We start from the raw sequence: 23935 nt of genomic DNA on the forward strand, positions 1-23935 counted from the left end.
CACTGTCCAGTGTTTGCAGAGATTTTTTTGGGTTTGCCGGACGCAAACTAACCCTGAACTGTCGTGTGTCTATTCCAGCGTCATGCCCGCAGTCCCAACTACCACAACTGGGGGCGCCCTTTCCTCCCACAGTCCACATGGAGCAGCAGGTAGGAGATTAGGTTTTACTTTCAGCGATGAATGATTCCTAATCCCGGCGCTAACACGGAGACATCACACCTTTCCTGTTGTGTTCTGCTCGTATGAGCTTCATGACTATTGATCGCCTGCTGACGGATGCTTTATGATTATTGATCGCCTCCTGACAGACGCTTCATGGTTCTTAAGAAACCACCCTATTTTTAGGCCCTTTCCTCCAAAATTGCATACCTTTTTGCAAACTAAAAAGGGTGTATCTCTGCAACCACTAGGGCTATTTGAATAATGTTGGTGTTATAATAAAAAGTACACATGTGAGAATTTGTTCAGATGTGTAAATATCAGTCTGTATGTTACTGATTAAGAGTAAAGGAAGATGACGCAAAGAAAAAATGAAAAGGTTTCAGGTCCGCCTATAAAAAAATCACTTTCAGGATAATTATTTCTATGAAATGATGCAGCTGCAAGGTCCAACTCTAACCCAAATCATAACTCAATATGTGAACATTCTCTAACCCAAATCCTAGCTCAATATGTGAACATTCTCTAACCCAAATCATAGCTCAATATGTGAACATTCTCTAACCCAAATCATAACTCAATATGTGAACATTCTCTAACCCAAATCATAACTCACTATGTGAACATTCTCTAACCCAAATCATAGCTCAATATGTGAACATTCTCTAACCCAAATCATAGCTCAATATGGGAACATTCTCTAACCCAAATCATAGCTCAATATGTGAACATTCTCTAACCCAAATCATAGCTCACTATGTGAACATTGGATTCTAAAAGGTTAAACGTGTTGTTTAGGTCCAGCTCCAACAGTCTGGGCCGGAGGAGCTACGGGTTCGGTGGCGCTCCTCTGGTGGGGGGCAGCCTCCGCGTGCACGGCACCCGCTCCCCTTACGCCTACGCCTACGCCGCCGCCGAGCAGGAGTCCCTCCTCTCCCACCCGCCCCACTCCCGTCACGCTCCGCCCCCTCATCACCCGCCTCCGCCCCCGCCGCTCCTCTCCAGACACTTCGCCGTGAGGAGGGACCGGCGGGCCCTCTCCCTGGAGCACCCGGAGCTGGACCCGGAGCTGCTCCCCCAGGGCCCGCCCGCCGTCCAGCCGGACCCGGGGAGGAGGAGCGGGTCCGGGGCCGGTGGATCCATCACGGGGGGCTCGGACCACCGGGATTGTAACGGCAAGACGCCGGGTCCGCACCTTCAGCTGATGGCGCAGGTTTTCCCTCAAGTCAACGCACGCAAGGACCGAGCCGACCTCGACGAGGAGACGGATTATGTGAGTGACGGAGAACCGTCCCCTCTTCAGATGATTCCGTGCCACTGGGTTGTGTTATTGCCATATATGTTCTTCTCATAGGTTCCCAGATTGACTAGATGATATTGAAAAATAAAACGGAACATAAATCCAAATCATTGAGGCAGTTGTGGTACAGATGAGGCGGCAGTATTGGTTTATCTCACCACTTCATGAGATTCCCGAGCTCGCCAGAAACAAATTCAATAATTGAATAGCTTTTTAAATCTTCTTCTCGTCTCTGATCCTCTCTCCTTCAGAGTTTGTGCTTCCGCGTCCAGAAGATGATGGAGGTGTACAAGCCGGACTGGTGTGAATCCAGAGAGCAGTGGTCCGTCTACATGTTCTCCCCTCAGAACAAGTGAGTGGACGCCTGTCAAACAGGAACAGGGCTAGACTACTGTCAATCAAACCTGATCCAACCACACCCACACAGTCCTGATGGAGTTTTTGACAGCCGGCAACCTTCCTGAGAGGAGAGAAGCCCATGTGAAAGTGTCTTAAAGCTGCATTCTCTCTCCTGACCACCAGGGGGTGACTCCTCTGGTTGTATAGAAGTATATGCTTCATGCCTTAAACCTGCATTATCTCTCCTGACCCCCAGGGGCGACTCCTCTGGTTGTAGACCATAATGCAGGGGATGCTTTAGGGGCGGGGCTACAATGTGATTGACAGGTCTCATCCAGCAACTCTAGGTCACTGCTCCGCGTTCCAAACATGTTAACTTCCGTTCATCGGTTGCAAAAAAAGGCAACAACCATAAATTGAGATGTGGACGTCAAAACCGCCAAACTCGAGGCTAACGTTAGCTAACGCTAGCAGCTCCGTCCTCATACTGTGGACGAACAGCGAGCTGCATAGCAGAAACCATTTGTCCAATAAAAAACCCGTTGGTCTTCCCGTTTCACAAATGGTTCGTTAAAGTGATGTCGCTGTTTGTTTCCTCCAAACCATTTGTCTCTTCCTCTTCCTCTTCTCCTCTGCTTCTACTCTCCAGACAACGTTATTGACCCCTCCCGAAAGCAACATGAAGGAAAAAAGATCGCTCAATCATCCGCTCCCTCGCTCGCCACGATTCCCAGCGTGCTGATAGCCACTTACGGGGAAGCCGGGCCCCGGGGCCGTGTTTGGCTTCCTGGCAGGTGCCATCTGTCAAGCGAAGGCCTCGCGTGTGTGTGTGTGTGTGTTGGCGGCCTGTATGTGTGTGTGTGACTCTGCATATGTGCACGTGGGAGCGTGGGAGCATATGCGCCGCGCTTATGCCTCGGTGTGCTTTTGCTCCAACGAGTGCGTCCAAGTTGAATTGAAAACAAGCCGATGGCAGGAGTTGTGTCTTGGGGGGGATGAAGTGTCAGGGGTTGCCAGATCTGGAGGACGAGAGCAGCAGCTGATGTAGCTGGCAGACGAGATGAGGGCTGAGCGCTCGCTAACTAAAACTGGCACACTGCAGGTGTCTGAGGACGGGAAGATTGCAGAGTCTCTTTAGATGTGAGCGTCCTGGGCTGAAACCCTGGAGATCGTCCGAACTCTACGTTTAACGTTGTATTCCTAACATGCATCGTCTTTGTTTTTAATCTACGAAACATATTTTTGTCAGGATCAAGGTTTTGTTGTAATACTCAGCGATAGCGTTAGCGATGCACTTCAGCCTCATGTGGCCGAAGTGAGTATTACAGCAAAAAAACACAACAAAATGAAAATCCCCTGTTCTCAAAGAGTGAACTCACGGTGATAGAAGTTGGGGGAGTTTGTTCTCTTTTGGACCCGAGCTATAGCTGTGGCCAGTCTTTATGCTAAGCTAAGCTAGGCTGCTGGCTGTAGCTCCACGTGTAACATATAACTTTCAGCACGAAATCAAATATGAAGTCGCCATTTTGGTTCTTGGGTCGTCGCCATCTTTTTTTTTTTTTGCAACCAAAAGTGACGCTAAATGTATAACTTGTGCTGTTTTTGACTACTGCTGGTTTAGTACTCCTGTCCCATCTGGACGGGATGTATTTGCAGGTATCTTAGAGACAATAACAGTGGTATCCTCCTCTTCCTCCTCCTCTTCCTCTCCCTCAGGTTCAGGCTGCTCTGCCAGTCCATCATCGCCCACAAGCTCTTTGACTACGTGGTGCTGAGCTTCATCTTCCTCAACTGCATCACGGTGGCTCTGGAGAGGCCCAAGATCCTGCAGGGCAGCCTGGTAAGAGCTGCGAGGTCTCTGCACCATCATCATCATCATCATCATCATCATCATCATCGTCATCATCATCATCATCATCATCATCATCATCATCATCATGGCCACCGAGATCTCACATCAGGTCCCATATACTTCTGAGTAAAGACAAGTCCTTTACCTCTTCTTCTCCTCTTTTCCCCATCCTTTAACTCTTCTTCTCTTCTTTTCTCCATCCTTTAACTCTTCTTCTCTTCTTTTCTCCATCCTTTAACTCTTCTTCTCCTCTTTTCTCCATCCTTTTACTCTTCTTCTTCTTTTCCCCATCCTTTAACTCTTCTTCTCTTCTTTTCTCCATCCTTTAACTCTTCTTCTCTTCTTTTCCCCATCCTTTAACTCTTCTTCTCCTCTTTTCCCCATCCTTTAACTCTTCTCCTCTTTTCCTCATCCTTTAACTCTTCTTCTCCTCTTTTCCCCTTCCTTTAACTCTTCTCCTCTTTTCTCCATCCTTTAACTCTTCTTCTCCTCTTTTCTCCATCCTTTAACTCTTCTTCTCCTCTTTTCCTCATCCTTTAACTCTTCTTCTCCTCTTTTCTCCATCCTTTAACTCTTCTTCTCCTCTTTTCTCCATCCTTTAACTCTTCTTCTCCTCTTTTCTCCATCCTTTAACTCTTCTTCTCCTCTTTTCCCCATCCTTTAACTCTTCTCCTCTTTTCTCCATCCTTTAACTCTTCTTCTCTTTTCTCCATCCTTTAACTCTTCTTCTCCTCTTTTCCCCATCCTTTAACTCTTCTTCTCTTTTCTCCATCCTTTAACTCTTCTTCTCTTTTCCCCATCCTTTAACTCTTCTTCTCCTCTTTTCCCCATCCTTTAACTCTTCTTCTCCTCTTTTCCCCATCCTTTAACTCTTCTTCTCCTCTCTTCTCCATCCTTTAACTCTTCTCCTCTTTTCCCCATCCTTTAACTCTTCTTCTCCTCTTTTCCCCATCCTTTAACTCTTTCCCTTCCTCTCCTTCTGTTGCAGGAAAGGCTTTTTCTCACCGTCTCCAACTACGTCTTCACGGCCATCTTTGTCGCGGAGATGACCGTCAAGGTAAACCGTCCTCTCTCCTCTCCACTTCTGTCCTCTCCTCTTTTCCTTTGCTGTTTATTCTTTTCTTTTATCTCTCCATCTTTTCTCTCTTCTTCTCTCGACATCTCCGCGGTTCAATCAGTTGCTCACGTCGGCCGTTAGCGTGACTTAATGAGAAGGCTATCGGTGCTCAGCCGGCCTTTAAGCTACTGCTGGACTTCCATCAATAAACACACACACACACACACACACACACACACACACACACACACACACACACACACACACACACACCCTCTCTCTGCTGGTTGGTGTACTCTTATCGCATGCCGGTCAGTCTGATCGTTCTCTGAGGAGCAATAATATAATTAAACAGATTTTCCACTCTGAGACACACACTTCACCACTGCTCTCATGGCCTGTCCACACACACACACACACACACACACACACACACACACACACACACACACACATTAGTGCGCGCTTGTCAGATGGTGTTTTCCTCCTGCTCAGACTCATGCGACTGTGAAAAGGTCTGACAGCTTTTCGGTGCTTAGCACGTGTCATCTTGTGTGTGTCATCTTGTGTGTGTCATCATGTGTGTGTCCTCATGTGTGTGTCATCTTGTGTGTCATCATGTGTGTGTCCTCATGTGTGTGTCCTCATGTGTGTGTGTCATCTTGTGTGTGTCATCATGTGTGTGTCATCATCCACGAGTCGGTGGTGAAACAGCCACCGGCTCGATGCTCGCTGTGACTCGCTGACGTCCAGAAGTGTGAAGCAGGAAAGTGGCTCTTCCCTCCGAGTGTTGAGCTTTATTTCTCTTCCTATGAAACAGCTTCATGACGCCAACGGAGGAGCTGAGTGACAAGAGACACGTTAAGATGATTCATGATTATTATGATTATCGTGTGACTCCTTCCTGTGGTGGCGGGTCAGGGCTCCTCCATAACACTCACACAGACTCAGTTTCCACGATGGAGCAGCAGATGATGCTGGAAAGATTACAGCCAAACAAATATAATATAATATAGAGAAACTAGCACAGTTTGTTTTGTTATCTCTGGTCTTGATATAACAGTCATGCATCTCTATGGAAACAGAACCATCATGACCAGAAGTAGAGAACTCAACATGTCTCCGTTGCGTCATAACAAAAGAATAACGGAATGCAAGTGGAATTTCTTTGATAATTTCTTTTACAAAATTGGAAAACAGTGGAATCTATAAATCCAACAGTTATCCAAGTTGTCACAAGTGTTTTCAACGTTGGGGAAATAAATTGAGGCTCTAATTGTTTTATATATTGAATACAGCCTCTCCTCTGTGTTCAGCGGCCTGCAGGTCAGTCAAAGGTTCACAGGATTGGTGTCACATGACTCTTGGTGTCACACGACTCTTGGTGTCACATGACTCTTGGTGTCACATGACTCTTGGTGTCACACGACTCTTGACTCTTGGTGTCACACGACTCTTGGTGTCACATGACTCTTGGTGTCACATGACTCTTGGTTTCACACGACTCTTGGTGTCACATGACTCTTGGTGTCACACGACTCTTGGTGTCACATGACTCTTGGTGTCACATGACTCTTGGTTTCACACGACTCTTGGTGTCACATGACTCTTGGTGTCACACGACTCTTGGTGTCACATGACTCTTGGTGTCACATGACTCTTGGTGTCACATGACTCTTGGTGTCACACGACTCTTGGTGTCACATGACTCTTGGTGTCACATGACTCTTGGTTTCACATGACTCTTGGTGTCACATGACTCTTGGTGTCACACGACTCTTGGTGTCACATGACTCTTGGTGTCACATGACTCTTGGTTTCACACGACTCTTGGTGCCACATGACTCTTGGTGTCACATGACTCTTGGTGTCACATGACTCTTGGTGTCACATGACTCTTGGTGCCACATGACTCTTGACTCTTGGTGCCACATGACTCTTGGTGTCACATGACTCTTGGTGTCACATGACTCTTGGTGTCACATGACTCTTGGTGCCACATGACTCTTGACTCTTGGTGCCACATGACTCTTGACTCTTGGTGCCACATGACTCTTGGTGTCACATGACTCTTGGTGTCACATGGCTCTTGGTGTCACATGACTCTTGGTGTCACATGACTCTTGGTGCCACATGACTCTTGGTGTCACATGACTCTTGGTGTCACATGGCTCTTGGTGTCACATGACTCTTGGTGTCACATGACTCTTGGTGTCACATGACTCTTGACTCTTGGTGTCACACGACTCTTTGGTGTCACACGACTCTTTGGTGTCACATGACTCAGACTTGGCTTCAGAGTTGCGTTCAAGAGCTCAGAATTTAATGTTTTTTACAGAATCTCGATCAAGCAAACGGTTTATTCGTAGCAACATTTATAAAATAAGACATGCAGAATAAAATGGTTGCCTCCGTCTGCATATGATGTGTTCAAGGACCCTCTGAAAGATGGAAATCTGAAGTTAATGATGTTTTTCACAGCTAGAACTAGAAGGTGTAGTTCAGCCGATTGTATAACGAAAATGTCTTAATCCTGTTCATTTCCTACGTGACATTGACTTATTCCATTGGTTACGTAACTCAGATAACAAACAACAACAAACACAAACTTACTTCAACCCAAATCACGTAAGCGAGTAGTTTCCTTTGAACTCACGATGTTAACCTCGTGTTCCAAGCCATCGTAGTCGTTCGTCATAGTTTGATACCCAACGTTTTGTCTTCTTCTTCTTTTTGCAAATGTGACCATGTGAGGACATATTTGAATGGCCAAAAATAATACATTTGTCTCACATTCATTGTCAGATTCCCCAAAAATAGATAATCAGACTCAGTCAAATTGTGGAACCATGATATATTCAAGCAGTCTGGCTGCAGTGTGTGTTTAGCTATTGGTACAAAAGGTGTAAAGAGTATAAATTACACCTGTCAGAGATCCAGTCGAGTCATTTTCAAGTCGATCTGCAGGAATGCGAGCTCCTAAAAGTCCATCTTAAACATCAGAGGCCAAAAACACAATAACGCTGATACACGTACAATAATTGCCATATATTTTCTTCTAAGTGATATTACAAATGGTGTCATTTCAGTTTGAATGTAAAGTGACACACAGCTGGCTTTGCTAACGACCGACCTGCCAGGGTTTACCGCGCCCGGCGTCTTATCACGGCCATGTTTGATCCGCTGTCCCGGAGCCTCCAGCGTCCCTGAAGGGCCTTTCAGTGCAGCGCTGCTGCTATTAATAACACAGCAGATGTATTATGACTGTCAAAACATGACAAAAGGCCCGTCGTACAGGACGTGACAGCGGCAGATCTCACCGGCGACGACCGGTGAGATCTGCTCTCTTGGTTAAGAGTTGTTGGACCGCGTTGGCTGTCAACACGAGGGAGACGGACGCCTCCTCAACAGAGCCGCCGGGAATCCTACAAACTGTGTTTTAGTCTCTTATTCTTACTTCATCTCTCTCTCTCTCTGGCTGTCTTGGTTTCTCTTCAACTTTTTCCTTATTTGTTCTGTCTTTGCACAGCTCCTACATTATTTAACTGGAGTTAGGATGACGAGAGGCAGTTGGCATGGCAGCATCTGTCACCGTCACTCACTTTGAGTTACGGCCACGCTGCTTCTTCAAAGGCGGGATGAGCTCTTCGGGGCGGCCGGCACGCCAACAGCAGGCCGCGCTTCTATGAAAGCAAAGAGAAAGTAAAGTCTCCTCATGAGTTCACTCCACTGTGAATTAATGCCTTCGCTCAGCATCGGCAGAACATGAAGACCAAGACCTGTCCAGTTCCTGGACCTCGTAGTCACGTCTTTGCAGATGATGTGGTTCTGTTGGCCTGTGTGTGTTTCCTGTGTGTTTCCTGTGTGTTTCCTGTGTGTTTCCATGAGCATGCAATGGTTGGTTTGCAGCCGGGTGTGAAGTCTGAGGCCCAGCTTCTGGTGGATCTCGTCCTCTGGCGGGTTGGGAGTGGCAGCTTCAAGCCTCTCCGGGTCTCGTTCCCCAGTGAGGGTAAAACGGAGCGTGAGATGGAAAAGGCCGTTCGGTGCTGCAGGAGTTTTAGCTCGAGGGAGCTGAAGGCGGGAAGGAAGGCATTGGCTCTCGCTTTACGAGTCCATCCACGATCTGACCCCTCGCCTGCGGTCTTTGGGGTACGATCGATATACGACAGGGTGAGGTCACTGCGCTGAACCGGGCCAGCTGAGGGCATCGGCCCTCTAGGCGCCTCCCTTTTGATAAAGGAGCTCCCGGCTGGTAGGAGACCCTGCATCATGCATCTCTGCTGGCCACGTAAGGCCTGCATGGGATCCCCCAGGAGGAGGATGTCTGGAGGACCCTGCTAAGCCTCCTCCCACGCGAACCAAGCAGGATAAGGATGAGGAGAGAACGTTTATGGATGGATGGAATTACAAGTAGGGGAATGCTTTTTCTTCCTACTTGGTTCTTGTGAATGATGCGATCAGGCCGTTGTTTACTTACTGAGGCTTGTAGTGCAGCAGTGGGCCGCCATCATGCTTCTGCACAAACCATCAGCACTTTGTTCCACCATGTTTCTGAAATCGTTTCCATCGTTACATGTATCCCTCCAGTGGCATTTTTCTGCCTCTTTGCCTGAAACCAACACATGAAACACACACACACACACACACACACACACACACACACACACACACACACACACACACACACACACACACACACAGGAAACACACAGGAAACAAACAGGAAACAGACAGGAAACGCACACAGGAAATACACATGAAATACACAGGAAACGCACCGGCAACACAAACAGGAAACACACAGGAAACAAACACAGGAAAAAAAACATAGGAAACAAACAGGAAAAACACATGAAACACACCGGCAACACAAAGGAAACACACACAGGATACACACATGAAACACACACATGCCATGAAAGTGCCTGGAAGATGTCAAATGATGTCAAAACAACTCTGCCATGCAGCTTCTGCTGAAGCCTCCCCACCTTCCTCCTCCGTGAGTCTCATCGTTCCCTTCCTCAATGAGATCCGTCTCTCTGTTCCCTCCCCCGGAATATCCTCCTCGCTCCTTTCTGCTTCAACCCCCAATGGCGCTCTCCCAGTGAGCGAGGCCTCCACCCGGCGGCAGCTCCAAGGTGACAGACTGTGAATCTAACGAACTGAGATGTGTTTCTGCGGCTGCAGTCCCGACACCCTCTGAGTATTTAGCCTCGTGGGCAGACTGCTGAATACTGAATGGTGCGACGTCAGCGGTCCACAATGCTGCTTCACTGGAATCTAAAAGTAAAGCTGGCTCTTGCTCTTTGGAAGTTTTACTCGGAGACGTTTCACCCGGTTGCTGCACAGTCAGCAGAAGAAAAGCCGGTTAACGCAACAAACAAACAGATTGTTATGTGGATTCAACATCCCGACGACTGTGAAGCTTCATTTACATGCAGGTGTGTGAGCGGACAGAGTTCCTCTGCACAGAAATCACCTCTTCCTTCCCTCCTGCTTCTAACATTAATCTTCTCATATTGCGGTTTAAGAGCTGTTGCTTGTCTTTCTTCCCTCTTTTCATCTTTTCGGATTTAAAACCTCGCTCCCTCAGCCACACACCTCTCACCCTCCCATACTCCTTTTTGCTTCCAAATCCCCTCCTCAGTTCTCCTCTCACATGAAAGGAAATACGTATGTGTGTGGCCACTGTTGCTACTTGTGTGGTATTTCTGCATCTCCCTCTCCCTCCCTCTCCTCAGGTGGTGTCCATGGGTCTGTACCTGGGAGAGAAGGCCTATCTGAGGAGCAGCTGGAACATTCTGGACGGCTTCCTGGTCTTCGTGTCGCTCACCGACATCGTGGTGTCGATGGCCGGCGGCGCGAAGATCCTCGGGGTTCTCCGAGTTCTCCGGCTGCTCAGGACGCTACGCCCCCTCAGGTCAGGAGGACTACCTGTCGTGTTTTCTGTTTCGTATAAAAATAATACACTTCTTTGCGTTAGATGTAGTTAAGAAGGTCAATAACATGGCTGACCACCAGGGGGCGACTCCTCTGGTTGTATAGAAGTATATTCTTCATGTGTTAAAGCTGCATTCTCTCTCCTGACCACCAGGGGGCGACTCCTCTGGTTGTATAGAAGTATATGCTTCATGTGTTAAAGCTGCATTCTCTGTACTGACCACCAGGGGGCGACTCCTCTGGTTGTATAGAAGTCTATATAAATGACTCTACTTCTCTTGATGTATTCCCTCAGTAAACATTGTAAACATGAGTTCATGTCTCAATCTCTAGTTTCAAGTCTTCTTCAATACAGCATGATGTTCATTTAGTTATGTTATTATGGTCATTTAGAGTCAAACAGACCATAAAGCAGGGGACGCTTTAGGGGCGGGGCTACAAGGTGATTGACAGGTCTCTACTAGAGACGTATACGGTGTCTCTACGTCACTCCTCCTCAGCCCACATATGGTCACTTCCTGTCCTCTCACTCTCTGGGTCTCTGTGCCCCCCTCTTCGTCCTCCAGGGTGATCAGCAGAGCTCCAGGGCTGAAGCTGGTGGTCGAGACCCTCATCACGTCCCTGAAGCCCATCGGCAACATCGTCCTCATCTGCTGCGCCTTCTTCATCATCTTTGGGATTCTGGGAGTTCAGGTAAACTAGTCTTTATTCAAAGGAGCCCCACAAGCCTTATTCATAAGATTCTCACCTTCCACAACTTTATCGATCCTTCGCGGACAAAAAAAATGAACTGCACATTTCAACTCCGCTCTCACTCCCGACTGCAAAAAACAACAAGAAGATGGCGACGGCGAAATCGTCAAACTCAAGGCTTTAACTTTCAAAAACAACCTATTTTTACGTCATCCCCAAACTAAAAAGGGTGTATCTCTGCAACCACTAGGGCTGTTTGAATAATGTTGGTGTGATAATAAAAGGTACACATGTGAAATGTTGTTCAGATGTGTAATGAAAACAATCACTTTCAGGATGATTATTTCTTTGAAATGATGCAGCTGTAAGGTCCAACTCTAACCCAAATCATAGCTCAATATGTGAACATTCTCTAACCCACATCATAACAGCAGAAGACACCAACCTATTGTTAGGCTCTTTCCTCGAAAATGTCATCCACAAACTAAAAAGGGTGCATTTCTGCAACCACTAGGGCTATTTGAGTAATGTTGGTGTTATGATAAAAGGTACACATTGTTCAGATGTGTAAATATCAGTCTATATGTTACTGGTTAAGAGTAAATGAAGATGACACAGAAACAAATGAAAAGGTTTCAGGTCCGCCTATAAAAAAATCACTTTCAGGATGATTATTTATTTGAAGTGATGCAGCTGTAAGGTCCAACTCTAACCCAAATCATAGCTCAATATGTGAACATTCTCTAACCCAAATCATAGCTCAATATGTGAACATTCTCTAACCCAAATCATAGCTCAATATGTGAACATTCTCTAACCCAAATCATAACACAATATGTGAACATTCTCTAACCCAAATCATAACACAATATGTGAACATTCTCTAACCCAAATCATAGCTCAATATGTGAACATTCTCTAACCCAAATCATAGCTCAATATGTGAACATTCTCTAACCCAAATCATAGCTCAAAAGTGAACATTCTCTAACCCAAATCATAGCTCAATATGTGAACATTCTCTAACCCAAATCATAGCACAATATGTGAACATTCTCTAACCCAAATCATAGCTCAAAAGTGAACATTCTCTAACCCAAATCATAGCTCAATATGTGAACATTCTCTAACCCAAATCATAACACAATATGTGAACATTCTCTAACCCAAATCATAGCTCAATATGTGAACATTCTCTAACCCAAATCATAGCTCAATATGTGAACATTCTCTAACCCAAATCATAGCTCAAAAGTGAACATTCTCTAACCCAAATCATAGCTCAATATGTGAACATTCTCTAACCCAAATCATAGCTCAATATGTGAACATTCTCTAACCCAAATCATAGCTCAAAAGTGAACATTCTCTAACCCAAATCATAACACAATATGTGAACATTCTCTAACCCAAATCATAGCTCACTATGTGAACATTCTCTCTGCAAAGGTTGACTTTGACAGACAGCTGACTTGGTTTTCATATGTTTTATTCCATCAGTGCGTTTCCTTCGACCCCCATAACTTCACATTATTATTCCACCTGCATCCGCCGTTATGCATCCTTGCACTCAGTCCCGTTCTTTGATGCGTTCAATATGATTGAGAATTAAAAAACCTCTTCTCTCGGGACCGGAAATAAAATAAAAACCCGCAGCGTAGATATGGAGTGCTTCTGGTTCTTCATCCACTTACAGACGCTAATTATGAAACGACTTCAAAAGACCACACGAGAGGAGCGTTGTCATGACTTCATCAGGAATGTATCCTCATTCCTGTGTGTGCGTGTGTGTGTGTGTGTGTGTGTGTGTGTGTGTGTGTGTGTCTTCAGCTCTTCAAAGGGAAGTTCTTCTACTGCGCCGGCTTCGATGTGAAGAACATCACAAACAAGTCCGACTGCCAGGCTGCCAGCTACCGATGGGTTCACCACAAATACAACTTCGACAACCTCGGACAGGTGCGAGAGAGACGGAGACGTATTAATAATGCATGCATTCATTCATAATTACCGCGCTCTATAGGAGAGAGTGTCAGCTGTATGGAATATAGAGAGAATATTTACAAAAATACCGTTTTTAAAAGATGTTAATTCAACGTAAAAAGATATTGAGAAAATGTTAGTTTCCTACTACGGCTGACTGAATTACCTCCTTTGATATTATATATATATATATATATATATATATATATATATATATATATATATATATATTACTGATGATTACAGCAATTAGACAGGTTTTCTGGTAGTGTGAACCCCAGCAGCTTGTTTGGAGGAAATAAACAATGCATTGTTGTTAATATCATACATTAACAAGCAAGCAGAGAGAGAGAGAGAGAGAGAGAGAGAGAGAGAGAGAGAGAGAGAGATGCACAACTTTCAGGGCATCTGGAGGATATTTGTTATTTCTGTCATATTTGTATTTGTCGGCACTTTAATAACATTAAGCAGTAGAGAACTCAATATTGTGTGTGTGTGTGTGTGTGTGTGTGTGTGTGTGTGTGTGTGTGTGTGTGTGTGTGTGTGTGTGTGTGTGTGTGTCCCCTTCAGGCTCTGATGTCCCTGTTTGTGCTGGCCTCAAAAGACGGCTGGGTCAACATCATGTACCACGGACTGGACGCGGTGGGGATCGACCAGCAGGTGAGAACACACACACACACACACACACACACACACACACACACACAGTTTATTTGGTAAACAACACATGTAGAATGCAACATGTTTTAACACTTTTCCTGACACATGTTGGATACCCATGACCATCAGAAAGATGGTCATCTGACGATAATGAACATCTATCAGGGAGATGTATTAAAGACGGCCTTTATTATTCTGGATGATTCCGTTCCTGCTGACACGGCTCTGAGTGACTGATCTCATTTGCACTCTCAACACTCGGCGCTCCTCCAAATGGAAAGTCGGACTCTCACCTCCGGCTTTATTGCACCTGAACTTGATTTGGTTTGTAATGACTTCCTGCAAAGACGGCTTTTGGCAGAACTCCATGCGTTCCTCAAAACTGGACAAATGAGAAGAGTTCCCCTCAATCACTGCGTCTTTCATGAGGAACCAGGATCTGTAAAGGGACTGCGAGGAACGTTAACTGGTCCTGAACCAGTCTAGTCCGGGTCCGGGTCCTCTTTAGACCTCAGTGTAGTCCTGGTCTTCTATACACATCAGTGTAGTCCTGGTCCTGAACCAGTCTCAGTATAGTTATGGTCCTCTATAGACCTCAGTCTAGTCCTGGTCCTCTATAGTCCTCAGTCTAGTCCTGGTCCTCTATAGACCTCAGTCTAGTCCTGGTCCTGAACCAGTCTCAGTATAGTTATGGTCCTCTATAGACCTCAGTCTAGTCCTGGTCCTCTATAGACCTCAGTCTAGTCCTGGTCCTGAACCAGTCTCAGTCTAGTCCTGGTCCTCTATAGACCTCAGTCTAGTCCTGGTCCTGAACCAGTCTCAGTCTAGTCCTGGTCCTCTATAGACCTCAGTCTAGTCCTGGTCCTCTATAGACCTCAGTCTAGTCCTGGTCCTCTATAGACCTCAGTCTAGTCCTGGTCCTCTATAGACCTCAGTGTAGTCCTGGTCCTCTATAGACCTCAGTCTAGTCCTGGTCCTCTATAGACCTCAGTCTAGTCCTGGTCCTCTATAGACCTCAGTCTAGTCCTGGTCCTCTATAGACCTCAGTCTAGTCCTGGTCCTCTATAGACCTCAGTGTAGTCCTGGTCCTCTATAGACCTCTATCAGTAACCAGACCACCAGAGAGAAAATGGTCTGGTTCTATAGAGTTCTTCTTAAAGATCTTCATCGGAGCCACCGAGTCAGATTCTGGTGAAACCAGATGACATCACGCAGGTTCACCAGAACCTCCTTCAGCTCAGACTCCAGCAGAGACCAGTCCACCGTGAACAGATTCAGATCTGACCTCACCTTTTCTAAAGGGACTCTGGTGCGTAGAGACACCATTTTAGTCCACAGGGGGCGCCAGACCCACCACTACCTGAACGTTCCTCGTAGCAGCTTTAAAATACCGTTAGCTCCTAACTTCTCTGTCAGTTCCTGCTGTCTTTTCACTGCCGTCAATCTCTAAGACTTTAAATGATCAGCTCAGGAACGCAGATTGGCGTGGGAGGATCCCCGTGTGGGACTTCTCCTCCCTGGCGAACAGCAAGCGTCCCTGGACCGGCGCCGAAATAAATAGTCTGCTTTCACTTTCCTGGAAAGTACCGGTTTTGGACTTACAAGGTTTCTGTCCGACAGCGACGATGTCCGCCCTCCACTGAGCGCCCTTTAGGAAGGCGGGCATGCTGGTTTGGGCATGCTGGTTTGGGCATGCTGGTTTGGGCTTGGAGGGTTCCAGCGGTGTTACCTTCATCTCCTCCAGTCTCCCTTTGCTTTGCTTTATTCTCACATGACGTCAGCTTTTTCTCTCCATTTATTTTGTTCCTTTCCTCTTCTCTATCGTCTATTGCCGTAAAAGTCGGGTTACAAGCTGCTCCTACCTCCGGTCAGTGTCCCCGCTGTAGAAAGCTAGCTGCTAGCTAGCGCTGCTGCTGCTGCTACTGCCCGCGTCCCCTCTGCCCAAGTCGGGTGTCGAGCCTGGTCCCACTACCTTCGGCGGTTTTCGGAGAGCTAGCGGAAGTTAGCGGGGAAGTAACGGAGCGCTAGCAGGATCCCCAGCTGGCTACAGCGGGGAGCTAACGGGGACTCTGACCGAAGGTAGTAGCGGCTCGTAACCCGACTTTTACGGTATTTCTCTTTTCCTGGAGATATTTTCCTCCTCTTCCTCCCCTCTTCATCACTTCCCTTCATTTCTTCCCAGCAGCTCCTCGCCTCACCATGTTCTTCCTCTCTCGTCCTCTCCTCCAGCCCTCGACCAACAACAGCCCGTGGATGCTGCTCTACTTCATCTCCTTCCTCCTCATCGTCAGCTTCTTCGTCCTCAACATGTTCGTCGGCGTCGTGGTGGAGAACTTCCACAAGTGTCGGCAGCACCAGGAGGTGGAGGAGGCCAAGCGGCGGGAGGAGAAACGCCAGCGCCGCATGGAGAAGAAGAGGAGAAGTAAGAAGAAGGGAGGGAGAGAAAGAGAGGGGGATGATGTTTTTGGAGAAAATGAGGTGCAGGGAGGAGTAGAGGCTTTGAAGTACAGGAGGGAGAGATGAAAAATACATGAAGAGGAGGAGGAGGAGGAGGAGGGGGATGGAAGAAATGGGGTGAAATGTTGGGAGAGCAGGAAGGAAGGAAAGGAAGGAAGGATGGAAAGGGAATGAGGATAGATGGGAGGGAGGACAGATACAAGGATGGAGGACAGGATTGGAATAAAGGAAAAGAGGGAATCAATAAATACGTCAAAGACAAACAAATTACGAGGAAATAGACATGTTTAATCATACTTTTTAAATAATCTATTCCTGTAGATTATTTAAAGAACATGATTAAAAATGTACATTTCCTCTGGTAATGTGCTTGTTTCCCTCAGAGTGAAACATAATGAATGAGTTCACGTGAGATCATAATAAGTGAAACTTGAAAGACTCTAAATGGAATGAGTCCAAGAGACCTCGTCTGATGACTTTGAACATTATTTCATCTCATTTCAAACTCCTCACATTCATCAAACTTCTTTTTTCCTCCTCTTCATATCAGCTCACAGCTTCATCTCCTCTCTCCTCTCTCCTGTCTCCTCTCTCCTCATTAGATCAATCACAGCTTCCTCTCTCTCAACCAACTGCTTCTCTTTCTTTTCCATCGCTCATTTCAATTTGCTCGTTCGTTTCCTCGTTCCTGATTCCTTCTCCTCCTGGTTCTCCTCCTCTTGCTCCACGTCTCCATCACCGTCCCTTGTCGTCGATATTTCTGAAACCCCTCCTTGCCTTTCTTTGTTTCTTCCATGTTCCCTTCTTCCTCTGGTCCTTCTCCACCCTTCCTCTCTCCAGAGGCCCAGAAGCTGCCGTACTACGCGTCGTACGGCAGAACCCGGCTCGCCATCCACACCCTGTGCACCAGCCACTACCTGGACCTGGCCATCACCTTCATCATCTGCATCAACGTCATCACCATGTCGCTGGAGCACTACAGCCAGCCACAGGTGAGCACGCCGTCCTGCAGGTGAAAGAGGTTTTCCAACTTCTTGTGTTGCCGCTCAAGTAAAACTATTTGTTTACATACAAGAATAATGAAGAAATATGAGTTTCTCACAATATAGCCCAAAAGAACCGATATAGTATAGATAAGAGTACCAGCATGGAGAAACCCGGGCACCAGCTGGCTGCTCCCAGAGGCCGGCTGCCAGCCGGCTGCTCTGAGTCAGCAGCATCATCTGCCAGCAACCAAAACATTCATCTGGAAAACAAACATTCTGGCAGATTTTATTAGTTACATAAAATGTTTCTGAGAGGCAGAGACGCTTTGGAGCACGAATTCAGTCTGAGTTCGATCCCACGAAACAGATTCTGCATAAGATGGCAGGAGAAGGTGCTGCTGTCGGAAGTTTTGAGTTTTCGGTAGAGACCTGTCAATCAGCTTGTAGCCCCGCCCCTAAATCATCCCCTGCTTTATGGTCTGTTTGACTCTAAATGACCATAATTTACTAAATGAACATCATGCTGTATAGAAGAAGACTTGAAACTAGAGATTGAGACATAAACTCATGTTTACAATGTTTACTGAGGGAATACATCAAGACAAGTAGAGTCATTTATATAGACTTCTATACAACCAGAGGAGTCGCCCCCTGGTGGTCAGGAGAGAGAATGCAGCTTCAACACATGAAGCATAGACTTCTATACAACCAGAGGAGTCACCCCCTGGTGGTCAGGAGAGAGAATGCAGCTTTAACACATGAAGCATATACTTCTATACAACCAGAGGAGTCACCCCTGGTGGTCAGGAGAGAGAATGCAGCTTTGACACATGAAGCATATACTTCTATACAACCAGAGGAGTCACCCCTGGTGGTCAGGAGAGAGAATGCAGCTTTAACACATGAAGCATATACTTCTATACAACCAGAGGAGTCGCCCCCTGGTGGTCAGGAGAGAGAATGCAGCTTCAACACATGAAGCATAGACTTCTATACAACCAGAGGAGTCACCCCTGGTGGTCAGGAGAGAGAATGCAGCTTTGACACATGAAGCATATACTTCTATACAACCACTGATTTATTCCCTCAGTAAACCAGTATAGAATAAATCAGTCTTTTAAGGTATATTTATTGTCCTCTCTTGTAATGTTATTTTCTCTCTTTAAGTTAAACAGCGTTCAGTTTCTTCATGTCGACAAAGACGACATCATGCTTATGAATAAAGGATTGTTCATCCTCCAGAGATGGAGACAGAAAAACAAATCTTATTTTTTCCTTCTCACCCTGTCTCTCTCTCTCTCTCTGTCTCTCTCTCTCTCTCTCTCTCTCTCTCTCTCTCTCTCCCTCCCTCCCTCAGTCTCTGGAGACGACGCTGAAGTACTGTAACTACTTCTTCACCTCCACGTTCGTGATCGAGACCACTCTGAAGCTGGTGGCCTTTGGGTTCAGGCGCTTCTTCAAGGACAGGTACGAAGGGGGCGGAGCCTATGTGAGCCTGTCTGCGTCCACGCCGGTCGATGGTCGTGTTTTACCGTCTCCCCCAGAGAAAAGGGGAACAGTTGATTTGTTTTGCAGAGTGAAAGAGCTTTCACTTCCTCTTGTTTTAATGTTAGGGTCCTTTGGAAACCAAACCTATTCTCGGAGAAAATAGTTTTTAAAACAGTTTTTTAAAATTGTTCCCTTTATCATCTCCTCAACCACGTGGTTGATTAACTTTATTTAAATTGCTACAATAATGTAACATATCAATACCCATCATGCCTGAATCGGACAATGGTTCGCCATAAAATAAGTAATTCTTCAATTTCTTTACCGAACAACACAGTTTTTTGACTGAAACTACTTCCTAACATGCCAATGCTTTGTTGATTGTGATTCTCTGGGTCCTAATCTTTCCAAAAAGGTTATATCTTATGAGTATGTGGGCCGTTGTTAAGGCGCTGAACCAAACAGTTTGAAAAACTCGGGGGCCGCCGCTCAAGGAGGCATTTTTGGGGAATCTGGCTCAAATCATGCTGGGTGTTCATAGTTATGATCAAAATATGGTATAAAAGTTTTTTGAAAATATTTTTAATAAATCGCAAAACAATTCTGAAGGAAATCATATAAAATAGCACAAGTATTATAACTCATTTGGGGTTCATAAGACTACTTGAACATGGGGGAAAAGGGCTTCGTGCTTCAAAGCTTCTGCTCTCCAAAACCAGGGCATTATAGGTTTTTAATGCAAAACACGTTATTCCCATATGAGCATAACTATTACGAGGCCGGATCGGCTCCTCAGATGGGAGATGATTCTGACGCCAAACATTTTGACGATTATCACGTTGGACTATTCGTTTAAGAATAACTTCTCTAAACACAGTTAGTTTTACTCCAGACTAAATAATGATCCCGTGGAGGCCGTGCAGGTGCAGAATCTCCTTTGAACATGAATAGATTTCCATAACTTAAGAAGCGACGGGGGTCCAGGCTGCTGGAGCAGCTGCGACGGTGCCGGGGAATAATATTTAAGATAACTACTATAAAAGATGTTATCATCGCGCCGTCCATTTTTAGAACTGTGTGCGCTGCTGGGAATTTTCTTTTGTTCTTTTTTGCGGAGCTATTTTAATGCTGCTGGTTTCTGCCTCTTCCTCTTGGAGTAAACAGACTCACTGTTGCTGCTGTTATTCCGTCTGCACTTCATGTTGAAGGTTTCAGTCTCTCGCCGGTTCTGCTGCTCTGCAACTGAAACGAGACGCTTCATCGGCGAGGAACAAAACCTGCAGGCAGCAGCGTTGGAGTCAAATCAGATAAAAGAACCAAGGAAGCTTCCCTACATCTGGATTTAATAAGAGCTACTGTTCATTTCACGGCGAGCCAAGAGGTTACGCTTCAAGTGACTAAGAGATGGGGAGCTCTGACTCTCGTAGCATAGCATTATGCTACTCATGGCCCCGTGCAATCAGAGTTTTTGTTCTTTAAAATTGTGTTTTTAGTGACAGATTGTCCTATAACTAAATATCATTCCCTGCTGAGCTGTGATGAAGACGAGACCAGTTAACAGACGGAAGAACCATAATAAAAAACTAAGAAACTAGAAAACTGATGTTAAGTGTGAAAAATATGAAATAAAAATGTCCGTCATTGCACGAGCTCTTCTCAACATTCCTTCACATTTTATCACATTCTTCGATACGTCATGAATAATTAATTTCTGATGGGAAAACATTATTAGCTCATGAAGCGCTGGTTTAGACGTGTGTTGAATTTAGCGACATCTAGTGGTGCGTCTGCAGATTGCAGTTAACTGAATACACTCCGGTGGCCTTCAGCTGCCTCTTCTGGAGCCAGGGTTGGGTTTGACCGCTCTGGGCTCCTGTAGGAACACGGCGACGCAACAAGAAGGAGTGCGGGAAGATTTAAGAGGTCGGGAAGCTAACGGGAAGCTAACGGGAAGCTAACGGGAAGCTAATGGAAAAGCAACGCTTCTTATTTTGTTTAAATATAACGTTATTTAAGTACGGAAATTCCATGAGAAATAAATGAATGTGGACTTCTTGTTTCACGTTGGGAACGTGAGGTTTTTTATTCCAGTCTTCATACTTCCTGGTTCCGTGATCACGTGAGTTACATCGGAATAGATTTTTGTGGGAGAGCTACCGACCAATAGATCTCCCTAAATCCTACGTACTGGCCCTTTAAGTGTCGGACAGACGGAATCAGAGTGTGTTTTCTGAAGGGCTGCACCGAAGACGTCCAAACTCTTAACTAAAATGAACTGAACTTTGAAAGCCGGCTCCCGGCAGGGCTTTCCCACGGCGCGTCACGGGATCAGAGCCCACAAGCAAACACAGGAAGTGATGAAGGGGTGCGGCGCTTCTTCTGGCGCTAGAGTGAATGTATTCATGACATGGAGCCGGTCTCGGGTGCCGTCAGCGCCGGGCTGTTCTTCTGCCAAGTCGGTCGTGGGAGGATCGGGCAAACGCTGCATAACGTCGATTATGAGCGTTAATATTCATTGGAAAAATTAACATAACACAGAAGTGATGTGTGCAGCCGTGAAAACCAGAACCCATCAGTCCCTCTTCTCCTGCTCACGGCCTCCCTTCACTTTGGACCAATTCTATAGGTTACGGTCGATGGAAAGATCATTGTGTGTGTGTGTGTGTGTGTGTGTGTGTGTGTGTGTGTGTGTGTGTGTGTGTGTGTGTGTGTGTGTGCAGGTGGAACCAGTTGGACCTGGCCATTGTGCTGCTGTCGGTGATGGGCATCACGCTGGAGGAGATAGAGATCAACGCCTCCCTCCCCATCAACCCCACCATCATCAGGATCATGAGGGTGCTGCGGATAGCACGAGGTACACACACACACACACACACACACACACACACACACACACACACACACACTATATCTATAACCACCACCAGCCATCTTGACACAGGTCCATCTCCCAGGAGACTTTATTGTCCGGGTGACCTTTGTGGATCCTCTTCCCGATGCAGACGTGGTCTTTTTCCTTTCTCCTGCCGTTCACGTCCTCGGACACGTTCCTCCAGAAATTGGACCGCCGGGAATCGCGTGGGCTCCCTAATAGAGGGTCGTGAACCTATGGCATCTGTCGATGGTCTTGGGGGTCTCTGGGGTCTTTTGTGTTCCTGTCACTTCCTCTCACTCCTCACTCTCTGCTGTTGCGATCTCTCTCCAGTGTTGAAGCTGTTGAAGATGGCCACCGGGATGAGAGCTCTGCTCGACACCGTGGTCCAGGCTCTGCCTCAGGTATGTCCACACACACACACACACACACACACACACACACACACACACACACACACACACACACACACACACACAGAGGAGTTCATTAACAGGTGTGGAATGATGAATGGCCGTCTTCTTCTTCTTCGAGTAAAACGCTCCTTGAGAATTTGGACTTTCAGGAAGTTATTGCCCCTCAAATATTCCGGCACCTTGTTAGCGTCCAGCGGGTTCCTCTCATCAATGCAGGAGATATGAAGAAGACCTCTGTGGCCTTCGTTTAAGGTGCTTTATTCCCACTGCTAATGAGACAAGAGCAGCTGTGAGGTTCCGCTCCGCTGGTCCACAGAAGGACTTTTTCTCGGCTCACCGTATATCAAAGTTTTTCGCTTGTCCTGGAATTTTACTGAAATTTTTGTGGACTTTCAGCCCAGAAATAATATGTCAAACAAGGCTCTTATTGGGGAAATGTCTCCTGGTTTGTTGGAGATCATGGAGGAATCATGGAACTTTGAAACTATGAAAAAAACAAAACTTATTTTTCTTATCTTGTTTCAGCATATACTACTAACAGAAGTAAGTGAAGTGGTTCCTCAGTAAGAACCCATGGAAATACTGCCAGCTGTTACTGGACTCTCTTTAAAGCAGCTCTTTATTAAAGGCATTTATATAACAGAGGTTGACTTTATGTTTTTCGTTTTTCTTACTCATTTCTGCTGCCTGGAGCCCTCTGGGAGGATTTATGTCCACAGATATAAACTCTAATACAAATAAGCTCCAGACGCAGAGCTAAAGTGTCTCCCCGGCTTCAGTTGTGCCTTTAAATCAAATAACGGACACTTTTCCATCCGTTTGAGCTCCTTTTGCTTTACAGTCGCTCAGCTGGAGGCGTCGTTTCCTCCATCAGCTCTAACCATGAGAGTAAAGAAGCTCTGAATGACCAGTCCAGGACCAGTCCAGGACCGGTCCAGGACCAGTCCAGGACCAGTACAGGACCAGTCCAGGACCAGTCCAGGACCAGTCCAGGACCATACTGGATTCAGAGTTCAGCCGCTCTACAGAAATGTACTGTAGTCTTACTCTACGGTTTCTGTTGCCATGGTGCTGTTGCTCTGAGCTCCACTGCTTTCTAAAGTCTCAGTAATGTAACGCTGGGTTCTGTGAACCCGTCCAAACAAACACAGGACTTTCACCCAGGAGACAGCTGCTCATGTCCCGTAAACCACGGCTCTGAAACTGCCACCGCAGTCGGGTCGTCTTAGTTAGAAGTCAATGCTGACTTTTCCTCCACACTTTAGTAACTTAAACGCGCGTTAAAAACTTCAAAATAACTTTTGGCAAAACATGAAGTATAGACTTCTATACAGCCAGAGGAGTCACCCCCTGGTGGTCAGGAGAGAGAATGCAGCTTCAACACATGAAGCATATACTTCTATACAACCAGAGGAGTCGCCCCCTGGTGGTCAGGAGAGAGAATGCAGCTTTAACACATGAAGCATATACTTCTATACAACCAGAGGAGTCACCCCCTGGTGGTCAGGAGAGAGAATGCAGCTTCAACACATGAAGCATATACTTCTATACAACCAGAGGAGTCACCCCCTGGTGGTCAGTAGAAAGAACACAAGTTTCAAGACATTTGCGCATCAGCTTTCACTCGGCAGAACCGGAGAGATTGTTACCTTTTTACTGTTGAAAATATACTTCTCTACTGTGAGCTTCCCATTTTTAGAATGAGCTCCACAATGAATTATTCATAATTGCCCACG

General features: G+C 46.2%; 1 protein-coding gene across 1 annotated transcript in view; it reads left to right on the plus strand.

Annotated features, from left to right (window-relative positions):
* LOC306738055 (voltage-dependent T-type calcium channel subunit alpha-1I-like) overlaps nt 1–23935 on the plus strand; it is a gene marked incomplete at its 3' end in the record, with an annotated part of 128990 nt that overhangs the window by 81022 nt on the left and 24033 nt on the right. Inside the window, exons 16-29 of the mRNA XM_079219884.1 lie at nt 79–149; nt 958–1432; nt 1711–1811; nt 3515–3638; nt 4639–4707; nt 10449–10627; nt 11214–11340; nt 13171–13296; nt 13891–13980; nt 16210–16402; nt 17278–17429; nt 18781–18890; nt 21632–21765; nt 22117–22187. Coding sequence (XP_079076010.1) covers nt 79–149; nt 958–1432; nt 1711–1811; nt 3515–3638; nt 4639–4707; nt 10449–10627; nt 11214–11340; nt 13171–13296; nt 13891–13980; nt 16210–16402; nt 17278–17429; nt 18781–18890; nt 21632–21765; nt 22117–22187 — 2022 coding nt within the window. The remainder of the gene's footprint in view (nt 1–78; nt 150–957; nt 1433–1710; nt 1812–3514; nt 3639–4638; nt 4708–10448; nt 10628–11213; nt 11341–13170; nt 13297–13890; nt 13981–16209; nt 16403–17277; nt 17430–18780; nt 18891–21631; nt 21766–22116; nt 22188–23935) is intronic.

This window comes from Taurulus bubalis, assembly GCF_910589615.1.
Source record: "Taurulus bubalis genome assembly, chromosome: 6".
Classification (NCBI taxonomy): domain Eukaryota; kingdom Metazoa; phylum Chordata; class Actinopteri; order Perciformes; family Cottidae; genus Taurulus; species Taurulus bubalis.